The 21,220-nt window shown below is 30.9% G+C and overlaps 2 protein-coding genes across 2 annotated transcripts; both read right to left on the minus strand.

The window, feature by feature from the left end:
• Window positions 1-463: 463 nt before the first annotated feature.
• On the minus strand, window positions 464-2,178 carry LOC142612753 (uncharacterized). Its single transcript, XM_075785256.1, has 2 exons — window positions 1,678-2,178; window positions 464-825 (listed from the first exon to the last, which is right to left on the minus strand). Exons 1-2 carry the CDS (start codon window positions 2,086-2,088, stop codon window positions 670-672), a joined length of 567 nt encoding a protein of 188 aa, XP_075641371.1. The 5' UTR covers window positions 2,089-2,178; the 3' UTR covers window positions 464-669.
• A 12,892-nt stretch (window positions 2,179-15,070) lies between these two features.
• Window positions 15,071-16,530, minus strand: LOC142628068 (glyoxylase I 4-like). Its single transcript, XM_075802029.1, has 3 exons — window positions 16,178-16,530; window positions 15,614-15,719; window positions 15,071-15,527 (listed from the first exon to the last, which is right to left on the minus strand). The coding sequence occupies exons 1-3, from the start codon at window positions 16,318-16,320 to the stop codon at window positions 15,195-15,197; spliced, it is 582 nt and encodes a 193-aa protein (XP_075658144.1). The 5' UTR covers window positions 16,321-16,530; the 3' UTR covers window positions 15,071-15,194.
• Window positions 16,531-21,220: the final 4,690 nt, after the last annotated feature.

Here is a 21,220-nt window from a genome sequence, read left to right on the forward strand (position 1 = left end):
CTACTTCCTCCGTCTCAATTTGTTTGTCCTTTATTCCATTTTGAGATGTCCCAAAATAGTGTCTTATTCCTAAAAATAAAAATCATTAATTTATTAATGTTCTTATTATACGACTACTTTATTTTCAAAACTATTTGAAAAGAAAATTAACAAATATTTAAAAAAAATCAATCTAATTGGGGCACATTTTTAGTTGCCTCATTAAGAATAACTTTTTTTTATTTTTTAAAGTTGATAAATTTATTTAAGGGTAAACTTATACATTTTTATAATGCAGACAAGACAATAAATGATATTCCTTTAAAAAAATTTGACTTTTCAAACATGACAAATAAATTGGGACGGAGGAAGTAATATTTAATGCATTCTAAACTTCTAATCTTTCTAATCTTAGTTCTAATCATTGCCTGGGTTTAAGGGGAGAGAAAAAAAAAATAATACTTGATGATTAGCATACAACCTCAACTTGAAAAATCTCACTTACACGCTTAATGTGATAAGGACCCAAACTTGTAAGATATGTTACAGCATATTACAATTCTTATCCATGTTCAGACTTCTAAATACAATAAAGGATCAAATTTAAGTATCAAACACAAAACAATAGCTTCTAAAAAGTATCATACTGGCATTAGCGATCGATCAAACAAACCTATAATCCTATTAACCTTAATCCAAAGCTTTCTGGATCTTCGTTTTAAATAGCAAAATGTAGAGTTTATCCATTGAAAAATAAAGGAAACAGCCTGTTGAGTGGGTCACAAACGAGCCGAAACTTGAGCCCACGATGCAATGCCAGGCCGGCCCATACACTTTATCGAATTCCTGTGTGAGCATTAGGACAAGTTGTTACCACTTTTGAGTCTTGTTTATGTTCCATAGATCAATCTCATTAATATTATCATAAATTCCACTATTGTGGCACGTAGTACTAGCATATATGCACATAGATTAAGAAGACAATTTAGAATATTACATACTACTACTAGTAATTTAGTACATGATTAGCTGAATTATTTGTAGCTGTAGCTGTAGCTGTAGCTGTAGCTGTAGGTTATTTTCTAAACCCATACACATGGGTTGTTGGATCCTCGATCCAGTCCAGTATCTAATAATCTGGACAACCTAGCTATAAGCTAGATCATGCATGTGGTGTAGTGTCTAGACTCTAGTCTAGATTAAATGACCCCAGAATTTTTTTTTTTTAAAAGTCTCAGTTTGACTCTATCATGAGATCTTCTGAAGGGGTACTGTTGATTAGTGGGGCCCACCTAATTAAAAGGGAGAGATCCATATTCCATGTTCTAGCTTTTTGATTTCCATAGCCAATCCAAAAAAAGAATACAGAATGAGAGAGAAAGGGAAATCACATAGGCAAATGTGAATCATCCACAAAGAGAAGTTCCAAAAAGAGACTCCAAGAAAAATAATTGATCACAAGACACCCTTTTGGCCTTGGCATCACTGACACTTATTATAGGTCACTGTTAATAAAGACCATCAAATTTCATAGCTTATTTAATTGGTAAATTATGCTTAAAGTAAAATCCCTTTTTTTTTCTTCAATAGCAAGCAAATTTCTGCCTTATGTTAGTTCTATAGCATGAGTATGGACTATATGTTAAGAATATTGTGTATTAAATGTTTGTGAAGATAAAATCTCTGAAACATACATACCTTCTTCATGTTAAAAGCCATGTGTTTCGAGCTGAACTTCTCCAAGCTATCATGAGTACGCCTTGCACAACGAAAGGCATGCACTTGCATGAATTCAGGCATGTCAGAGACCAAGACCTTGACTTGAAGAAATGTTGCCACTGATGCCAAATTGGTTTCAACATGGGAAACTGATTTCCTTGCTTCAACTACTATTTGTCCCACACCTCCAACTCCTCCCTCTATGACTCTCTGGCCACCTTGCTCAATTTCCTTGTTGCACGTTTTTGATTTCCTTGAAAACCAACTTCGTTGAATGGATTTCTTATCCACCACCACAGCTGGTGGTGGTGTCATCGGCTTTATATGATTTCCGGTGGTGGACTTATAAATGGTCATGAAACTTTTCTTTTGCTTCTCATGGGAAGCCATTGATGATGCTTCTTAGGCAGTATTGGAATTGGGTTGGTTTTGTTCAATAAGTTGAAGGTACAAAATATATAATGTGTTGAAGATGAAGTGTTTGGAATCATGAGCACAAGGAAGACCCATTAAAATAATGTTGATTAGGAAGTGGGAGAGATAAATTAAATGAGTGAACCATGTGTAACTGCCTATGGTCATGGATAATATAAAAGGGTGAGTCTTTGCTAGTGAAAGATTTGATATATTTTGTTGTTCCTTCAAAAATAATGGGTTCTTGTGGTTGGAAGAGAGCGATGATTAATATTAGGGAAGCATATATGTCTCCAATAGTTTTGCTTCTGCTAAGCCAGCACAAAGGGACCCCTACTCTGAAGGGCCTGCACCGCCAATTCTTGCTATGGTACCTAACAAAGGGGTCCTTGTCATTATAATACTCCTTGTTTTCAAGTCATGCAGAATAAAAAATGAGAATTAATTAAGAGAAAAATTTTTTGTCAAGTGCCAACCAATAAGTTTGTGATAGAACTTAAAAAAAAAAAAAAAAGAGAAGAAGATTGAATTATGATGGTGGTTAGGTTAGTTTCAGGAACATGGTGAAATGGACAGGTAAGTTTGTGTACGTGTTAAAAATTGAATAATCTCCGGCTTAATATGATTTGTGCTAAAATAATGAATAATCTCTGTTCGTATGGGTGTATGACTCGTTCTTGGTAAAGTTTAATTAATATTTTTTGGGAATAATTTTGATCCCGTAGGGTCATTTTATACCGGCTATGATAAATTGAACAACAAGGCAAAATGAAGAAAAGAAAAAAAACTGGAGACTTAAGGTATCAACTATCAAGCTATCAAGTTCCTTCCCCTGCAGTCAATAGACTTTCTAATTTTATGATTTATTATAACAGAGTGAATTACCAATTAACCATCCAAATTTCTATCCAAAAAATAAAAATAACCAACCAAATTGTACCCAAAAAAAAAAAACCAACAAGATAATTAATAATTTATTGCCAAGTCAATCAATTTTTTTTTTTTTTTTTGTTTCCCTGTTGAATTGACAAGTCAATCAATTCTTACTCATGACTAACTTATAATTATTAATTCCTACTCAGATCTAACTTGTAATAATTAAGTGAAATAGGAGCTTTTACCTTTTTTTTTTTTTTTTTTTATCAATAACGTTTTACAATAAAAATTCATTTGACTATTAAATAAAGTGAATAAAACGCTGTTTAGCATTAAATTAATTAGTACATGTTGCACGCCACCTTGAAGTTAGGGTTCAACATGCGAATTTACATATTGATAAAAGTTTCAATAACACCCAAATTTGCAAGTAAGCAAAGATGATATATATATATATATATATATATATATATATAAAGAGAGAGAGAGATTAAAATTTCAAATTGGAATTCAATTAAAGTTTAATTTTGCGCTACGTGTCCCATCTAATCTAAATTTTAGATTTTTGTGCCAAGTGAGATAATTCAGTATAAAAATTGGATTTAATTAGACCTTAATGTTACTTCACATGTCCTATCTAATTTAAGTTTTTCAATTTTTATGCCAAATGAGTTTAGTGTAGAAAACAAGGGGCCCAATATAAATAAACCATAAAAAAACTTAATCATACAACTAAAAACAATTCAAATTTATAAGTCATTTATATAATATACCATGACTATATACGGTCCATTACTAACTATGTTTTATATATATTTTAAACCAAAGTTTAGAGAAAATTTAATTAGAATCAAAATTGGATTTTGCTTTTGTTAGCTTTTCATACAAATTAAATTGTTTAGATTTTTGCTGCTATTTTTTCTCTAAACTAATGACCATATTTTTTTAAACAAATTCTATTCAGATATTTTGTATGCAAAGACATTGAATGTAACAAACAGTAACTAAGCTAAACGATTCCATGCACCTATCTCCATTCAATTTAGGAGATACTATTTGACAAATTTATTATTTTATCTTGTGTTGTATTTAGTAGAATTTCACAAATAATAATTGTAAATTAATATTGTATATTTAGTATCCAAAAGTGATTTTCAAAATTATATACGTAACATCAATGTAATGAGAAACTTGGCATAACTAATATCATGAAAATTGTAAAAAAAAAAAAAAAAAAACTATTTTAGTACTCCCAAATGTCCTAGTCAAACTATGTCATATATGTTTAATAACCCAAGCTAACATCAATAGCACCACTATAAGTTATCATTCCCCTATTTAACGCTATGTGTCCCATCTAATTTTTAATTTTTGTATCAAGTGAATTATATATATATATATATATATATATATATATATATATATATATATAAACCAAAGTTAAGAGAAATCAATTAGATCCCAAATTAGATTTTAATTATGAGTTAATTTTGTATCATGTGTCTACTAAAATTTTTTAATATTTGTGCTAAGTGAGTTAATGAATTCAAAATACTAAGAGTCCAATACTAATGAAATATTAAAAAAAAATTAAAAAAAAAAAAAACCAATCATATATCTACTAAAACAAAATCACCACACTTTCTATCTTATTAAAAATTAAATAAAAAATTAATCATAAGTAGTATTAAATTTACGTAGGAACTTCAATATCCATCTAATTATGTTTATTTTTTCTAATAATTCAATCAATTATGTATATTTTTATGATTAAAAAATATGTTTTATTTTTAGATGCATCCATGCGTATGCATGGGTTACTTGCTAGTTGATGAATCTATTCTAGAAAAAAAAAAAAAAAGTATAACTTGAACCATTTGATTGTGATTGTTTTTAATTGTATCCATGCATATGCATAGAGTCACACACTAGTCTACATTTGGTCGCCTTCTCAATACAATGTTTATGACTCAATGACCTTGACGTTTAGGCAATCTGCATTTGGTCGCCTTCTCAACTCCTAAAACTCCCCCTTTAATTCTTGGCTTTGATTTCATAAACAAGCGAATGCAGTGGTAGATTCAACCCAAATTTACTCCTCTATTGAAGAAAACTAAGATGTCTCTAGAGATGAATGCACTTTGGGGATTAGCTAGCCATCAAAATTTGCCACGATCGATTTCTTCACACAACTGGTAGTTGTTCTTCAATCAAGATATTTTATTATGCAATATTTTTATTGCATTCGACCAGTCATCCAATCAAAGTCATGAACATAAATTTTTTCTGAGTTTGATTTTTTGATTAACGTCTCATTGATTAATTTGGGCCTACAGGTTGGCATCTATAGGTGGAACATCTTTGAATTGAAAAAGGCCAATTGCATCTTCTAATTCTTCTCAGACCACAGCAAATCCATCAACTATAATAGAAAAAAAAAAATTTCAGATTTTGATTGTTTTTGCAATTGTGGTATTTAGAGATTTGAAAGTAATGTTCTATCACTTCAACGGATTTGGTTTTGATTAAGGTTTTTGGTTGTTACTTTTTTTAGTTTTGTTTTGGGTATTTTGGTTAATTAATTTTTGTATCCATGTATTGTTTTTCTAAAAACAAGTATCTAACTTTAAATTGAATATTTTCGTTTTTTTTGTTGTCCATGTCTGCAATTTTTTATGATTGTCCTCAAATCGTTTCATTTCTAACTAACTTTATTAGGTGAGTTAGAAAATTATTCTCTAATTATCTATTTGTTCTCTTTCATTTCAATTTGTGTGTGTGTTGTAAGTACTCAAAAAGTGACAGTCCAAGCCCACTAAGAATAGTGATGCCTTGGCCTTCTAACCAAGGCTGAACAATAGAATTTCTAAAGAGAGTGGGAAGACAATTCAATAGTGGTTCAAAATCACGTTTTAGTTTATGGCCGAAATATCCAAAGTGTTATAGAATTTTCTCTTAAGTAGTTGCTACAAAGAATGCTCTCCTTGGGTTTGTTCGAGGATTGATTACTTATACACAAATTTCCTAGGTTTTTTCCCTACTTCTACACTATCACCTTTTTTTTTTCTCTCTTATCCCAGAAGAAGAATGCTCAACCCTTTAATTTGGAGGTTCACTTTCCTTATATATCCTTCATCCTTGCATCTCAGCCCTCCATCTGTATGCTTCAGGGCTTTTCTTAGGATACTTGTCCCATCAAAGTTCTACCAAATGTGGTAGAATGAGTTGCTAGTTGTGAAGTCAATGTTCATGTGTCATTTCCTCATTAATGTAGCTAATAAAGTTGTTGCAGGGTATTCAATGCAGATCTAGAAGGGGAATGTATGTTTTTCCAAGAAGCTTCCTCCCTCTGTCTTTACCCCCCTTATGGACCCTCCTCTTCTTCATGAGTTCTCACGAAACACTATTCTATATTCCCTCACATCCTCAGATTGGTGAAGTCTTCGGGGTGGATACCTTTATGCGGGTGGTATTGAATGAGATGTTTTCGTGTTCTACCTCCCTTTGGTCCACACACACACACACACACACACACACACACACACACACACATATATATATATATATATATATTCACTATACCCTTTGGTTGGGATGTTGATAAATGAGAAGTTAAAAAAATTAAGAGAATTCTTGAAGGGTAATCTCATTTTGGCTTAAAACTTTATGTGTATCAGCTTTATCTAATATATCCATGAAAGTTTTTGTGGTCTGACACTTTGGTGCGTGGATGTAATAGAAGTTGGAGTAGATAAAAAGCAACCCATATGATTAATATTTGTTCTCTTCTGGTTTTTGAAAAGTTTGAAAGATAGTGATAATTCATCTCAATCGAGCCATATATATAATAGTTATATTAGCTAAGTTTAGTTTTGGTTTGTTAATGATTTTGTTTTGTAATGCTATTTGTTGTATATATATCAGCATATTTGAGTTTATGGATGTTCATATTTTGCAAAAGCAAGTGGTTTTTATTTCTAGATACATGTTGTAAACTATAAATTTTTATAAAAACGTCAAATCTATTCTTTTTTAGAGAAAATCCATTGAATTTTAATTGTGGTCTAATATTTTACCATGTTTCATAAAATAAATTTCTTAATTTTGGTGCATAAGTATTTATTACACACTAAAATTGAGGGAACCAATAAAAAAGGCTTGAAAAAATATTCATAACATTCTAAACAAGCGTATAAAAATCACATGTCATATAGAATTGGAAAAAAAACTCCTAATTCTTTTTATTTTCTTCAGTAAAGGGGGGAGTTCAAACATTGCAATTGTGTACAAGAGGTTGAGAATGAGTGGTAAGATAACTTGCGAATTTGTGATAGCATCATGTTATCTAATATAATTCCACCATAACATTTTTGGTATTACAATTGATAGATGCAACAAGTTCTCATGTCACTCAATATAATTCCACTATAACATTTTTCTTTTACGATTAATAGATGCAACACTATAACTTTTTTTTCTTTTACAATTAATAGTTCCAACAAACTGTAGAAACATTAACATTAATATATGACTATAAGTAATTCATATGTAAGAGTTGAAGACCACTTTATCATCACTGCATACATAAACATAATACAAAACGTTAGCATTACCAGGAATGAGGTATTTTAAATAATGTGGATTTCAATTTTTGTTTTTGTTTCAAATCCCAATTGATAGACAAAAAATTTCATTACTTCAGAAAAAATTTTAAGAGATTTTTATCAACCATAGTGTTTCACGCTATCAAATTCCTTTTACAACATTCAGAACAATAATCTACATTTTTTCCCTTGAATAATAATAATAATTTAAATTTTAAAAAATTCAAATGAATACTCATAAAATTGTTCCATTTTTTGTTCTTCTTAATCAATATTGTTCAACATTTCCATGCGTATGCACTCTACCAACTATAATTTACAAGATAGTCATATCATATCATATCATATATATATATATATATATATATATATATATATATATATATATATATATATATTAATAGCCAAAACTGAGAGAAAATTCAATTAATTTCTAAATTGGAGTCTAAGTGTGTGTTTGGCAAAAATTATTTTTGTCAACTTATTCTGCTATTTAGTTTATTTTTACTGTTATTCAGCTTATTTTTGCTACTATTTATGAGCCCTATTGCACTTTTTGGTACTATTCATAGGTCTCACTGTACCATTTCAGCTCATTTTTACCTTTATCTATAATACTTTCAGCAAAAAATTTTCAGTTTAGCAAAATAAGCGGATCCCAAACAGACCATAATTTTGCACCACGTGTCTCATCTAATTTTTAAATTTGTGTGTCAAGTGAATTATTAGATGCAAAAATAAAAAAGTCTAAATTCAATTAGATTCTAAATTAAATTTTAATTGGAATTCAATTTTATGCTATATGTCCCATTCAATTTTTTAATTTTGAAGTAAATAAATTATTATGTGCAAAAACCGAAAAATCTTGATCCAATTAGATTCTAAATCATATATATATATATATGTGTGTGTGTGTGATTATTACTCCTTCATATGCACGGAGTTACACACTAGTTATAGAGTAAATAAGAATCCCTCAAAAGTCAAATATTCTTAGTCCTTCAATGACTAAGATTGTAACATTATTTGCATCAATTGTAAAGCTGTCTAAGCCCTAAATCTTTTAAATTAATCTTGGTCCATTTGCTAGTAGAAGTTAGTGCAAATTGTAGGTCAATAGCATATTGGAACGGGGAAAATGTTACCTCACAATTATCAGGTAGTATAGATTGATGTTTTTGGACATTGTTCTTGTCCTGAAACTTAATTCAATTTGGACCGCTGATATCAATGGCACACATTTTTAATTCATTTAGATTAGATTCAACGGAAGTTATTATTGGGAAATTTTTTCCAATTCCTATGGGTCCCAATTAGTTATTTTTAATAATGATTTAAGGCTATGGTACCTGCATTCTACAACAATCTAGGATCCACATATGGTCCTTTGTAGACCAAAAATTCTGTCCCCCCCCCCCCCCCCCCCCCACCCACACACACACACACACACACACACACACACACACACACACACACGAAATTTTATTTTTACCAAATGAATGGTATATGTATATTTAATATTTTAATTAACCTAAAGAAAACTTATATTTTCAAAAACTAAAATTAGCACAAGTTTTTTTGATTATTTTTTTATTTTCCAAACTGATTGATTTTTTAGTTAGAACAATATTGGGCATAGAATAAATGTTTTTTTTTTTTTCATTTGTAGATTATGAAAAGGTCGACTATAAAATTTGACTTTTTCGAAAAGAAATAATGTAAATATTTTAAAAGTCAATAACTCTTATGCAACATTGTCAAACTCTAATTAATGTTGATATTCTTTTTTTTTAGAGTTTCAACTTATGGCGTCCGCTTCCGATGATAGTTTTTTATCATCAGACCAAGACACTAATTAATGCTGATATTCTAATTTTTGAAAACTCTCAAACAAAATTTCACAAAGAACTTTTTGAATATTGAAAGATGATATTTTAACTTTTATTTCTTCTTAATATTGAAAGGGAAATTGCTTCAATTTAGTATAGAGTTAGTTAAAGTTGATTTTTGAGATTTAAAAGAAGATCGAGTTCCATTTGATAGATGATTTAGTTGAAAAGTATCAAGAAAAAGTTATTTTGAGTTTTCTCTTTTGTTGATATTTTGTTAATATTCATTAAACGCTAATTGGGATTCACGTGAAAAAATTTTTCCTCATGTTTGGCTCCGCTAAGTCCAAACCTTGGTTCCGTCCCTATTTGTCATAGTCTAAAATATAACACATGAAACAATATTATTATGATTTCTAAACTACCTTATCATAAGCTTTCTTGATTTTTTCTCTTAATCAGATCTCTATCAGATGATATAATTATTATGAATATTGAAAGATGATACTTTAACTTTTTTTTTCTTTATATTGAAAGGGAAATTGCTTCAATTTAGTATTGAGTCAGTCAAAGATGATTTTTGAAATTTAAAAGAGGATCGAGTTCCATTTGATAGATAATTTAGATGAAAAGTATCAAGAAAAAGTTATTTTGAGTTTTCTCTTTTGTTGATATTTTGTTAATATTCATTAAACGCTAGTTGGGATTCACGTGAAATTTTTTTTTCCTTGTGTTTGGCTCCATTAAGTCCAAATCTTGGTTCCATCCCTATTTGTCATTGTCTGAAATATAACATATGAAACATTATTATTATGATTTGAACTGCCTTATCATAAGCTTTCTTGATTTTTTCTCTTAATTAGATCTCTATCATACATCATAATGCAAATCTCGTCAATAAAGACAAAAGTTGTTACTATTCCCTAATTGTTTGAAATTAATGTTAAGAATTTTGACCATAGTGAATGCTCAATTTTTTTTTTTTTTTTGAGATTCTTTTTAACCTACAAATATGTAATTTATGTACATGATGGCAGGAACAGTGCTTTCATATATATATATATATATATATATATATATATATATATATATATATATATTAAGTTTCAAAATGTTAATTTAAGAGATATAGAGACTGTAAAAAAGTTCATAAAAACTCACTCATGAGTCATGATCACATCACAAAATGAGGAATACAAAATTTTTACTTAGAGACTATTTCCAAATAAATGCGACATAAATTGTGGGGTTGCCATGTTTGGTATAGTAGACATTGATGGATGATTTTGTATTTTAGTACCTTATCCTTGAAATAATCAACTATTTTTTCATGTGGTATATGGGCTTCCAAGCTTTCAGTGGCTCACCCCATTTAAAGGAATTTTGCGGGCTAAAAGCTTAGCAACAAACCTTTCAGTGACACCATCAACTGTTCATAATTGATGCAATCAAGATTCAAGAAGCTCCCAATATAATCTTTTTATGAAAAAAATGTTGTATTGCGTGTAAACAATAGCTGCCATATTTGTGTGTTTTGTTAGGCGTGTGTGACTGTGAGTGCAACTGTGCATGTCTGTGTGTTTATGAGAGAGGTGCGTACGTGTGGGATGAGCATGCGTGTGTGTGTGTCTAAGAGATAGAGAGAGAGGTCATCAAAAGCTGAATGCTACTATGCAGTCTATGCTAGTGAGGATTAGGTTTACTTACTTTCATTAGCTAAGCTCTAGTGAGAATAGGGGAATCAAACATCAAAGTCCTTTAAACCGGAAAGCAAAGAATAAATATTGGGCCGAAAGAAAATGTAGTTCACTATCATGTGCTCATAATTCATTATAGGGGAATCATGATGAGAGAGCTATGCCATTGCCATGCCTCCACAGCAAACAAAAACAATAACTTTGGCAGAGGCTTTGGCTATCCTAGTCAATAGACTACAAGAAAGATAAAACCACTACTCTCAATAGGTCACAAGGGACCACAACAAAGAATTTGAACCTGAAGTTCTGTCAGTAATTGTACCAATAATGTGAAAAATATGTCGTATGTCCTCTTGTATTCTAAGAAAAAGAAATTGAAACTTACATAAGGACTTGAGTTTGTACTATTACTATACTCTTTGTTGAGGGTTTTCTTATTAGATGGATTCATGAGGTCGACTCCTATGGTACACCTTTTAAGAATGCTAAACATTCATATTCTAGCCAAGGGTAGCATAGTCCTGGACTCCTGGCCTTGTATCTTTTTCCCATCTAGTCGAATTTTTATTTTTGAGTGTTTTTTTTATGACAAAGAAATCCTCTTAATTCTCAATGAAATTTGTTTGTTCATTGCCTCCTGGTCATGAAATAATTATCTCATATATCCCGGTATCTTCCCTCTTACAAACATATGGATTTTACAATGTATGAGATCTTCATGTTAGTGAGAAAGATGACGTATTTGGATGCACAAGATATCTTCTCCTAATCATGGAGTCGCATTTTTCAGAAGTTTTAAGCACTTAGCTATAAGTACATTCTAAATACAACAGATAACTTACACTGCCAGACTCGCATTTCTCCATTTTAGTTGATAAAAGCTGATTCTAGTGAATGATGATTGTATCAACTCAATAAAATAGAAGCCCATAGTTCAGGAAATAAAAAGATGCAGAAAGCTGTGACATTTATATCATGGCCATGAAGTTACAATAACTCCATGTGCATATGTGAGGAAAGAACTCTTTTACAAATATAAACTTATTATTAGAGTGCATGTCCTGTTTATAATTTGGCCAATCAGTTCAATTCACTCATGCATTTATGTGTTAGCCAGGGTGGTTGAAGGGTTTGAACAAATCATGAGCCGTGGTCGATAAAAGTCTTGCCCTTGTCCCTATATATGGTTAAAACTTCCCTTCGACCTCAAGCAAAGCATATAGAGAGGAAAAGAGTGAAGTGACTCTTTTTTAGACTTTAGTACTAGCTAGTAACTAGAGATGCTTTCTTTTAATTGTATACCATTACCCTTCCTCTTCCTATTCATCCTCCTTTCTTTCTTCATTAACATAATGCGAAAAAAGTAGAAATGGGGGTTCCTTTCAGCCCAAAACATTCTGCTGAACTTCTGGCTGGCTGTTTTGGACTGAAGGGAGCTCCTACTTCTTCTTTCATTCAGTCTCTCAGCTTCAAAGGTTAGAATTATTGATGGCATTTCTATCTTTAGTATATGTTTGATCTCTTCAAGAAAATTTTATGCATATAGGTTTCATTTACTTTGAAATCAAAATGAAATCCATAAGTTGTGTTTTCCTTTGGTAGATGAAATCTATAGGTTGAGTAATGATATTGTCACACTTCATAATATTTATGACAACATTACAAGTTTTGGACTAGCGTTTATCTCAGTAACCTTGGTTTTTTGTCTCTTGTTCCAAAGATCATCATCGAAAAAATTATTGATTCTTCACATGGTGATGAACACTAAACAATTAGGACAGCCAATTTTGTGGTGTTCAAAAGGCCCATTAGGCATTACAAGGCAACTGCAAAAATGGTACTTCTCTTTTGCAAAAATCAAAACACAATGTTTTTTGCTTCAAAAGGTCGCTTCCTTTCAAGCTTCCTCTTTTCCAAAGAAACCTATAATACTCTATATCTTTGTTTCACTTTATCTTTCAGATTAAAAGTGCCAAGCACTTTGATTATACAATCAGCATGACTTCTGGATCATCTTTTTGAAGCATGAAAGACAAAAATGAAATAGCTAGTTAACTCATGTATATTGAATTAACTTTTTCATTAATTCTATTCTTCTTTGTGAAGCATGAAAGACAAAAATGCAGAAACAGATTGAACAATCATTCTTATATATTGAATTGCTTCAAAAAAAAAATGTGGATGCAGATAGTTATATTCACTTCCGACATTCCAATCTACAAGCTACCGTGAAAGGTCAACATGTTTTATGTACGATTAACAGGAATTATAGAGAACAAATTAATTGCACAAGTCAGAATCATAGAAATTCATTCTAAGCGTCTTTTAGCTAAGCCCCATTGGACTTGTTATGCTTCTAGACACATTGCTGAGCCAATTGAGCCTTCAGTTCTTCAGTGTCAGCTGAACTTGAGGCAAACATCTTATAGCCTAGCATGGTCCTTGTTTAAAGGTCCAATTGTGCATGGAGAATTAGCTTTTCATTATATTCTACTTTATTTTCCAATGTTTTTAAATGATAATAGGATTCCAAGCAGTGCACCATTAATGTATTAATGCCTCATCCCAGCAAATGGATTGCCCCATGCATATGCTTAACGCGTTTTTGGTCCATTCGTCGCTGTCATAGCTATGTGTATGAGAGTGCAGTGCTTATTAGATTAAACAAGTAAAAGCAACCAGTCAGGCTCAGGAGACAATTTGATAAGGACATAGGCTCCACAGATGAAAGAAGCCAAATTTGGGTTCAATTTGATATTGCTGTGCAGCACTGTTTACATTGCTTCACAATATCAGAGACAACCTGGATATGAGAATGACAGACAAATTAGACGTGTAATGTTACTCATCCTACGAACTTGTACTAATATTTCACACTAATTAATACGATCATCATTTTACCTTTTTAGTCTAAAGCAAAATTACCACAATCATGCAGAGAATTACTTTAAACAGAGCCTTGCTATATCAATTGTAATGGGTCCTACTAAAAATTTTTAAACACAATAAGATGTTGCAGAAAGTCCAACCTTTTGCAAAGATGTTGCTTATGGGTTATAACACAAACTTCTAGTAATATGAAAAGCATACACAATTTAAATTCCTAACCATTAGTTGCATCTGCAGAAAAACCAAGCTATCTAAACAAGCATCCAAACAATCCCAATCTGCTTAAATTCTCTCAGGACAACTAATCAAACCAAATCCTAGGATTGAATTTTGGCTTAATTTGATGGTACGAGCCTCCATTTTCTTTTAGGCTTGCCTTCCTCTTTGCATGCCAGCCAAACCCCATGACAGGCCTCTTGCTGAATCTTCATTACATGCTTATGTACAATTTCTAAGCAAATTTTACATATCTCATCTGATAAAGATTCAAACAATGTATTGCCACTTGTTACACTCAGTTCTGCCAGCCATTAAAGTCAAAGCATACATTTGAATTCTACGTGGGTTCTTTATGTGTTGTGCTCAAGTTCCCTCTAATTAAATTCAACTTCATGACTGCATTGACCAATGCGCAAACAATGTTATCTTTCTCATGGACAATTAAATTCAACCATATGATTTATTGACCAACAAAATTATATGGTTGAATTCAATTGGAAAATGGAAGATACAACACTGAAGAAATCGTACCTAAGTTTTACCCATTCTAGGATATTGGCCTTTGAACCTAACCAAGCTTTTGCTAGCTGAAATCAGAGCAGTCAAGCATGCTCCCTCAGCCTCAGCCATGGAAGTTGAGCTCTTACTCAAAATGGACTAGGCTAGAAAGCCTGCTCAAATGTGGAACTTTGATTCATGAAAACTTAAGCCCCCAAAAAAATGCCATTTTCTAATCAAATATATATCACTCATTTATTCAGATGGAAAAGATGACAAGAACTCGGTTCACACAATTGTAGTATCACCCTAAGGACATAATGCCCCTGCATTATGTCCAGTAAAATGGATAAATAAATTATATTTATTAAGAGCCAAGTGACACATAATACATATACAATCACTCTTAATTGAGTATTAAAAAAATGAATCTAGTTGCTTTAGACAGAAATTCTCTTAAGGTTTTTATATTATGCACAGGGAAGATAATCTTCCAAGTGAACAGAAGCTAGGCATGTGACTTGCTGTTGTTGTGTCATTTGTACTGCTTGTTGAATCTGCTGCTGCTGTTGTTGTTGTGCCTGCTGCTGGAAATTGCATTTGACAAGCGAGCATGATCTGGTGGTGTCACCAGATAGAGGAATCACAGGTAAGTTGTCACAGTTGCAGATTTCTATCATTGAGCCATCTGGGTCATGGAAGAAAAGCTGATCAACGTAAATTCCACCCTCTTCCACCCTGCTTTTCACGTACTCTATCTTCATGTCCTTTAACTTTTTCTCTACGGTTGCCATGCTCTCACACTGCCAACATATTCTAATTTAGTAATTTCAAACAAATAGACATGCATAAAAACAAACACACAATCGAGAAAGAGAGAGAGATATACTTGGAAAGAAATGTGGTTGTGCTTGGGATTAATGTGGCCAATCTTGGGCATTCTATCAGGGTCTTCAGATTGAAGCAGGTGTATGCCAATACCATAATTGAATAGCCTATTCAGAATCAACACCAAAAAACAAAAAAAAATTAATAAAGGAAAAGATTAATATTCAGTATCATTCAGTGAAATTAAATAAAATTTAAAAAGAAAAAAGTTTTCAAGAAAGTTGATTTTTTTTTTTTTTTTTTGGTTGTTGCCGAGACGAGAAAGTTGAATTGTAGTACACCATCAAAAATATTCTTCGATCAATATCATAAATATTTGATATGGTGACATACAAAACATCTCAACAACTTTGAAGGACTCTTTTTTGTATTCGTGTTTTTCAAGAATGTTGACTTGAATTACACCATGCACCATATCAAACAAATCTCTATCAACAAAAACACAAAATCTTTTAGTCCTATTAATGTTCTTAAGATTCTTGAAACTGAGATTATTTATCCAAACAAAGAAAAAAGGATTCTTGGAACTGAGATTGATTGTATGTATGTATGTATGTATGTATACCATGCACCCTCAAAGTCAAAAGAACCAGGCCTTCTGATAGGAAAGAAACCAAGAACATTCAGGTAGAAATCGAGAGACTCCTCTAATGATCTGCACAAGATCGAGATGTGATTCAAGGACTTAAGGCGCAGTGGATTTTCCATAGATGCTTAATATTACAATCCAAACAAGAACAGTACTAGTACTCCTCCAAAAATACCAGAAAGCTAAGTTATTATGAGGCTAAGAACAGAATAATGGGTTTGAAGAGCTTGGTTGGTTGGTTGGTTGGTTTGGTTGATATAATTGAAGAGAGGATGAGAGTGAATATTGCTGCGTTTTTCTTAGCTTTGCTCCACTCCTTTATATAGAAACCAAATTCAGATAGAACCGAAATCACATGTATGCTTCGTGGGTTTTTCTCGTTTTTTCTAGATTCCCAGGTTTGGATAGCGATACCACGTAGACCACTCGTCATGTCACATTGTCACCAATCAAGATCGATATTGCCACGTATGACGTATCTCTATGATGGGCTCTGACAAGTAGTGAAAAGTTTTTTTATTTTTTATCTTCTTTATTTTATTTTCCTTTTTTTTTTCTTTTTGAAGAATGATTCATATTGTTAGGGAAAAAAATGGTCAGACCTTTGAAAAAAAAATATTAGCTGAATTTTTCTTGTGGTGCACATAAATAATTTAAAATTGAATTTAATAGTTATCCGGTTTTGGTTTCGTATAGTTTTAATTTTATGAATATTTTTTTTTTGTTTTTAAAGTTTTTTTTTATTATTGGATCCATTTTATTGTTTTTGTAAGGAAGCAAGGAATAAAATATATCTAAAATAATAATAAAAAATTTAATTACAAATATAATTATTTGAAGTCTCTTTACCACTAGATCAAGATATTAATGAATTTTGTTTTTTTATGTAGCAGATTAGGTCAAGATAATAATAAGTTTCTTTTGTGAATCTAGCTGAAACTTACTAAAATAATGAAACTTTAAAAAACTTTACAAAATAAAAGAAAATAAATTGAATTTTAAACTCTACCAGTACGCTAACAATAAATATAAATTATATATAGAGAAGTATGTGTGCAATATGTACAAATAAAATTTTATTTAATTTCAAAATAATAATAATAACTCTTTTATTTATTTTCTTTTTTTCTTTTATTTTGTTGATAATTGCGTATGGGGAAAACTGACGCTGAACTTTCCCCCATTTAGTTGTGTCTTGTGAAAAAAATGGTTGTAGCTAGAATATAATATATTAGTATAGTACACAAAAAATTTTACAATAATCAAATTAACAACATTTATTTTTATCTAGACTGAGCTATTATTTACATCACTTTTTACTAATTATTAATAATTTACCATATATCAGTCATGTGTGAAATTTTTTGTGTCTATAAACTTTTTCAATAGTTTAATATTCCTTTTTACTTAACAAGAAATAAAAAGTTCCACCACTTAATAACTTTTTTTTTTAAATTAATATTTTGAAATTCTAATTGTTGTTTACATGTTCTCTATATTCTCCACACACTTGCATACTAAATTTCATTTTAGTTCGTTGACGTTCACTATTTAACTTAATTTTTATAGATGAAATAGTCTTCTTAGAGAGAGGAAATAATTGAAAATTATTGAGTAGAGTAATATCGATAAAAGTTATGTCAAATGTAACTTGACCAAGTGTATGTGTGTGCGAGCGTGTCTGCAGAGAGAGAGAGAGAGAGAGAGAGAGAGAGAGAGAGAGAGAGAGAGAGAGAGAGAGAGAGAGAGAGAGAGAGAGAGAGAGAGAGAGATAAGGCTGGCAAGATATATGTAGATAATGTGGAAACATGAATAGATAAAATACCAGCGTTCCTTCTTAAAGATCAAAATGATATATCATGTGATTAAAATGGACCATCTACTAAATATAGCATTATCAATATTTGATGGTTAGTACACATTCTTGCGATTAAGATTGAACACATATGATTATGATTAATTAATTAATTTTGTGTGATTGATTATCTAAAAGATTAATTATGATTGATTATGTCTCATAATCTCATTAGTTTAGGTTTATGACAAGGGTGCACATGGATAGGATATTGTTTAATTCTATTAGATTATTGAGAATTTTTAGAATTTTAATTGATTATCTTAGAAATAAAGGTTCTAATTAAAATATTAAGTCTCTACTATCTACTAGTATTGTCTGACCTTGAAAATGGTAAAAGTATGTCTCACTTTATGTGTTCAATATTATGTTCTACCAATTTCAATTTATTATATCTTCTTTTTTATACTTTCTTTATAAAATAAATAAAATTTAAAATGAAAAATAATCAGGCATATAATACATATTATATGCCTAATTATTTTTCATTTTATATAGAGGATTTGTATTCTATTAGTTAAACTTTTATGCAGGCATGCCTGCATTAAAGTTTAACTAATCGAATACAAAATCTCTGTATAAAAAATACCAAAAAAAAAAAAAAGGTTGAAAGCTAGCACGCACTAGCTTCCAACATTTTTTTTTTTTTTTGGTATTTTTTTGGTGAGAGTCACTTGCTTCCATCTTGAGTGGGTAGAGGTAGAGGTAGCTACCGCTTAAATTCACTTTTTAAAACCCTAAAAGTATAAACAAAGGCATGCACATTTGACATATGACACTTTAAAAAGTCCAGCGGATCAATTAGAATCATCAGTATTTGTGTTGTCCATGCCGACGTGGTTATGAAAGTATATTGGTTGGATGTAAGTTCAGGTCAAGATGCAAATTTGGATTTATTAACACATCAGATGAGATGGATATACGTATGTAGGAATGTTTTCCAGTGCTTTTACATGGATGATCGAAGAGATCTCTTACCTTTAACTCAAAAAGAAAATGAATATACAAGCGGTTGCTTGAGATTCATTCAATTGAGGTGTCTTAATTAGGCCATTCCATGTGTTATCTTCATGATTTGCATAGCGTTTTAAATGTAACGCATAGCATTGATACTTAAATCAACTTTCATCACTGTTAACGTATAATAGACAGTAGATCGTATGTGTTAATGTGTATAATACACATTAATACACGTTAACAACTCCCTCAAACTCAAGTAATAAAATATACAGCAATGCCTAGCCCACTTTACCTTATCTTGTATATCACACATATTTATAAAACACACATATTGTTAACATGTAATAGACAATGAGCTTTAGCCCACTTTACCTTGTCTTGTACAATACGCATATTTGTTTAGTATACATGTTTATATTGCACACTACCGTCTCTTATATAAAAGCACTACTAAACATTTTATTACTTGAAAAATATAGTACAACTATTTAGTGTTTCTAACAATCACCATTGGAGTTATCAGAACTGTATATCCTCAACTGCGAAACAATTATCTTTACACAAGTGATCGAGGCAATACAAAGGTACTCTCGCCATAATAGTCCCAAAATTTATATTGTAAACCTGACTTATGTTGTATCTCTAAGTACAATGATGGATTACTTTTTGTTTTAAAATTTTCAAATTAATAAAAAGTTGTGAATTTTTTTTAAGTAAAAGAGACGAAATAGTAGTAAAATTTAATCGTTCTTTCAACTATGATATTATAGTTTTGTTTTGTTTTCTAATGAATGATATTATAGTCCAGTTAACCCTTTTCAATTGCGAAATCTTTATTATTATATAATTATCAAGAGTATGACTGTGATCTTACTTTATTTGAAAATATATATATATACATTGTTAGTGGCCTCAGTGCAGTTTTTGTCCTATTGTTATGTATACATCACTGTTCCCTTCATCATAATTAAAAAAACAAAACCGGTACATTTTTTAAGTGAATAATAATCATTGAGATTGTTATTCATTTTCAGAATGCAATAATAAATTTATTTTAATCATATCCGACTCTGCTAATTTAAGGTATACGTACAAACAATCACGTCGAATTTTTTTAAATATTTTGAGTTGGATCCACCTCACCTTTAATTATTTTTCCAGCCACAGCTTTTGACAAAAATAATCTCTTAGATTGCTTATCTCATGCTAGAAAACTAGCTAGAGTACCCTTACGTATTGCCATGACAATCACTGGAAGTAGTGGCTTTGAAAGCTTTCCTTCAAGAGATACATCAAATTGACTTGTCTCCATTAAATTTTGAATTGGCAAAGTGGGTTCCTCATAGAAAATGATTCTTCCTTTTACTTTTGTCCTCTGTCTCTCTGTCCCGGGTTTTTTTTTTTTTTTTTCCTAAGCTGGATACAAGAAACTGCTATATTTATTGAATTATTTATCATGCTAAAACGTACAAGCATACCCTAATCTGCATAGAACTTAGATAAGCTATTTTTCACAATAACAAAATGCTTTCATAAGACATCCGTATATGTTTTCGAGAGAAGTTCTTAAAGCTGTCAACATGCTGGTTTGCACAAGCTTTGATTGAAGACTAATTATCTGACTTAATGGATATTGATCAACTAGTATATTTATTGCCACCTGAATTATTCCAAAATGTTTTTGACTATGGGTAATTATTTGGTACTTCCGGAATAATACCATAAATACTTACTTTTTTTTTCACATAATTATGAGTTCCACTAATTAAGTTTATGGTAGAACTCACAATTAATTCATGTGAGAGGAATACGCATTTATAGTATTTTCGAAATATTCAATAATTTTCCTTGCACTATATATGCAAAAAATTGTAATTAGTTTAATTAAAGTATGGTGTTAATAATATTCCCAGCACGATGAAGTTTTCAGTAACGAATAATTGGTTAAATTAATGGTCTCAAAAGACTGCGACGTTAACAAGCCTTGGGTTTTGGACGGTCAGTTATGGTCCGCAAATTCAATTCCAAAATTCAAAGCCACTTTTAGTACTTCAGTTTAAACTTTAAATCCTATGCGTCACTGATGGTGTAACTTGGTCCTGGTGGAGGCTATATGTATATATTACAAGACAAGACTACAAGTGAAAATCAAGAAGCTATATATGTTGAAATTTGAAACAACAAATTTCCTTTTCGAAGTACTT

Source organism: Castanea sativa, chromosome 1 (genome assembly GCF_040712315.1).
Source record: "Castanea sativa cultivar Marrone di Chiusa Pesio chromosome 1, ASM4071231v1".
Taxonomy (NCBI): domain Eukaryota; kingdom Viridiplantae; phylum Streptophyta; class Magnoliopsida; order Fagales; family Fagaceae; genus Castanea; species Castanea sativa.

Coding starts and splice junctions, on each gene's coding strand:
- LOC142612753 (XM_075785256.1), bottom strand. CDS start 2,088: ATGGCTTCCCATGAGAAGCAAAAGAAAAGTTTCATGACCATTTATAAG. Junction 826..1,677: donor TGGCTTTTAACATGAAGAAG/GTATGTATGTTT, acceptor ATGCTCACACAG/GAATTCGATAAAGTGTATGG.
- LOC142628068 (XM_075802029.1), bottom strand. CDS start 16,320: ATGGAAAATCCACTGCGCCTTAAGTCCTTGAATCACATCTCGATCTTG. Junction 15,720..16,177: donor TTTGACTTTGAGGGTGCATG/GTATACATACAT, acceptor GATTCTGAATAG/GCTATTCAATTATGGTATTG. Junction 15,528..15,613: donor ACAACCACATTTCTTTCCAA/GTATATCTCTCT, acceptor ATATGTTGGCAG/TGTGAGAGCATGGCAACCGT.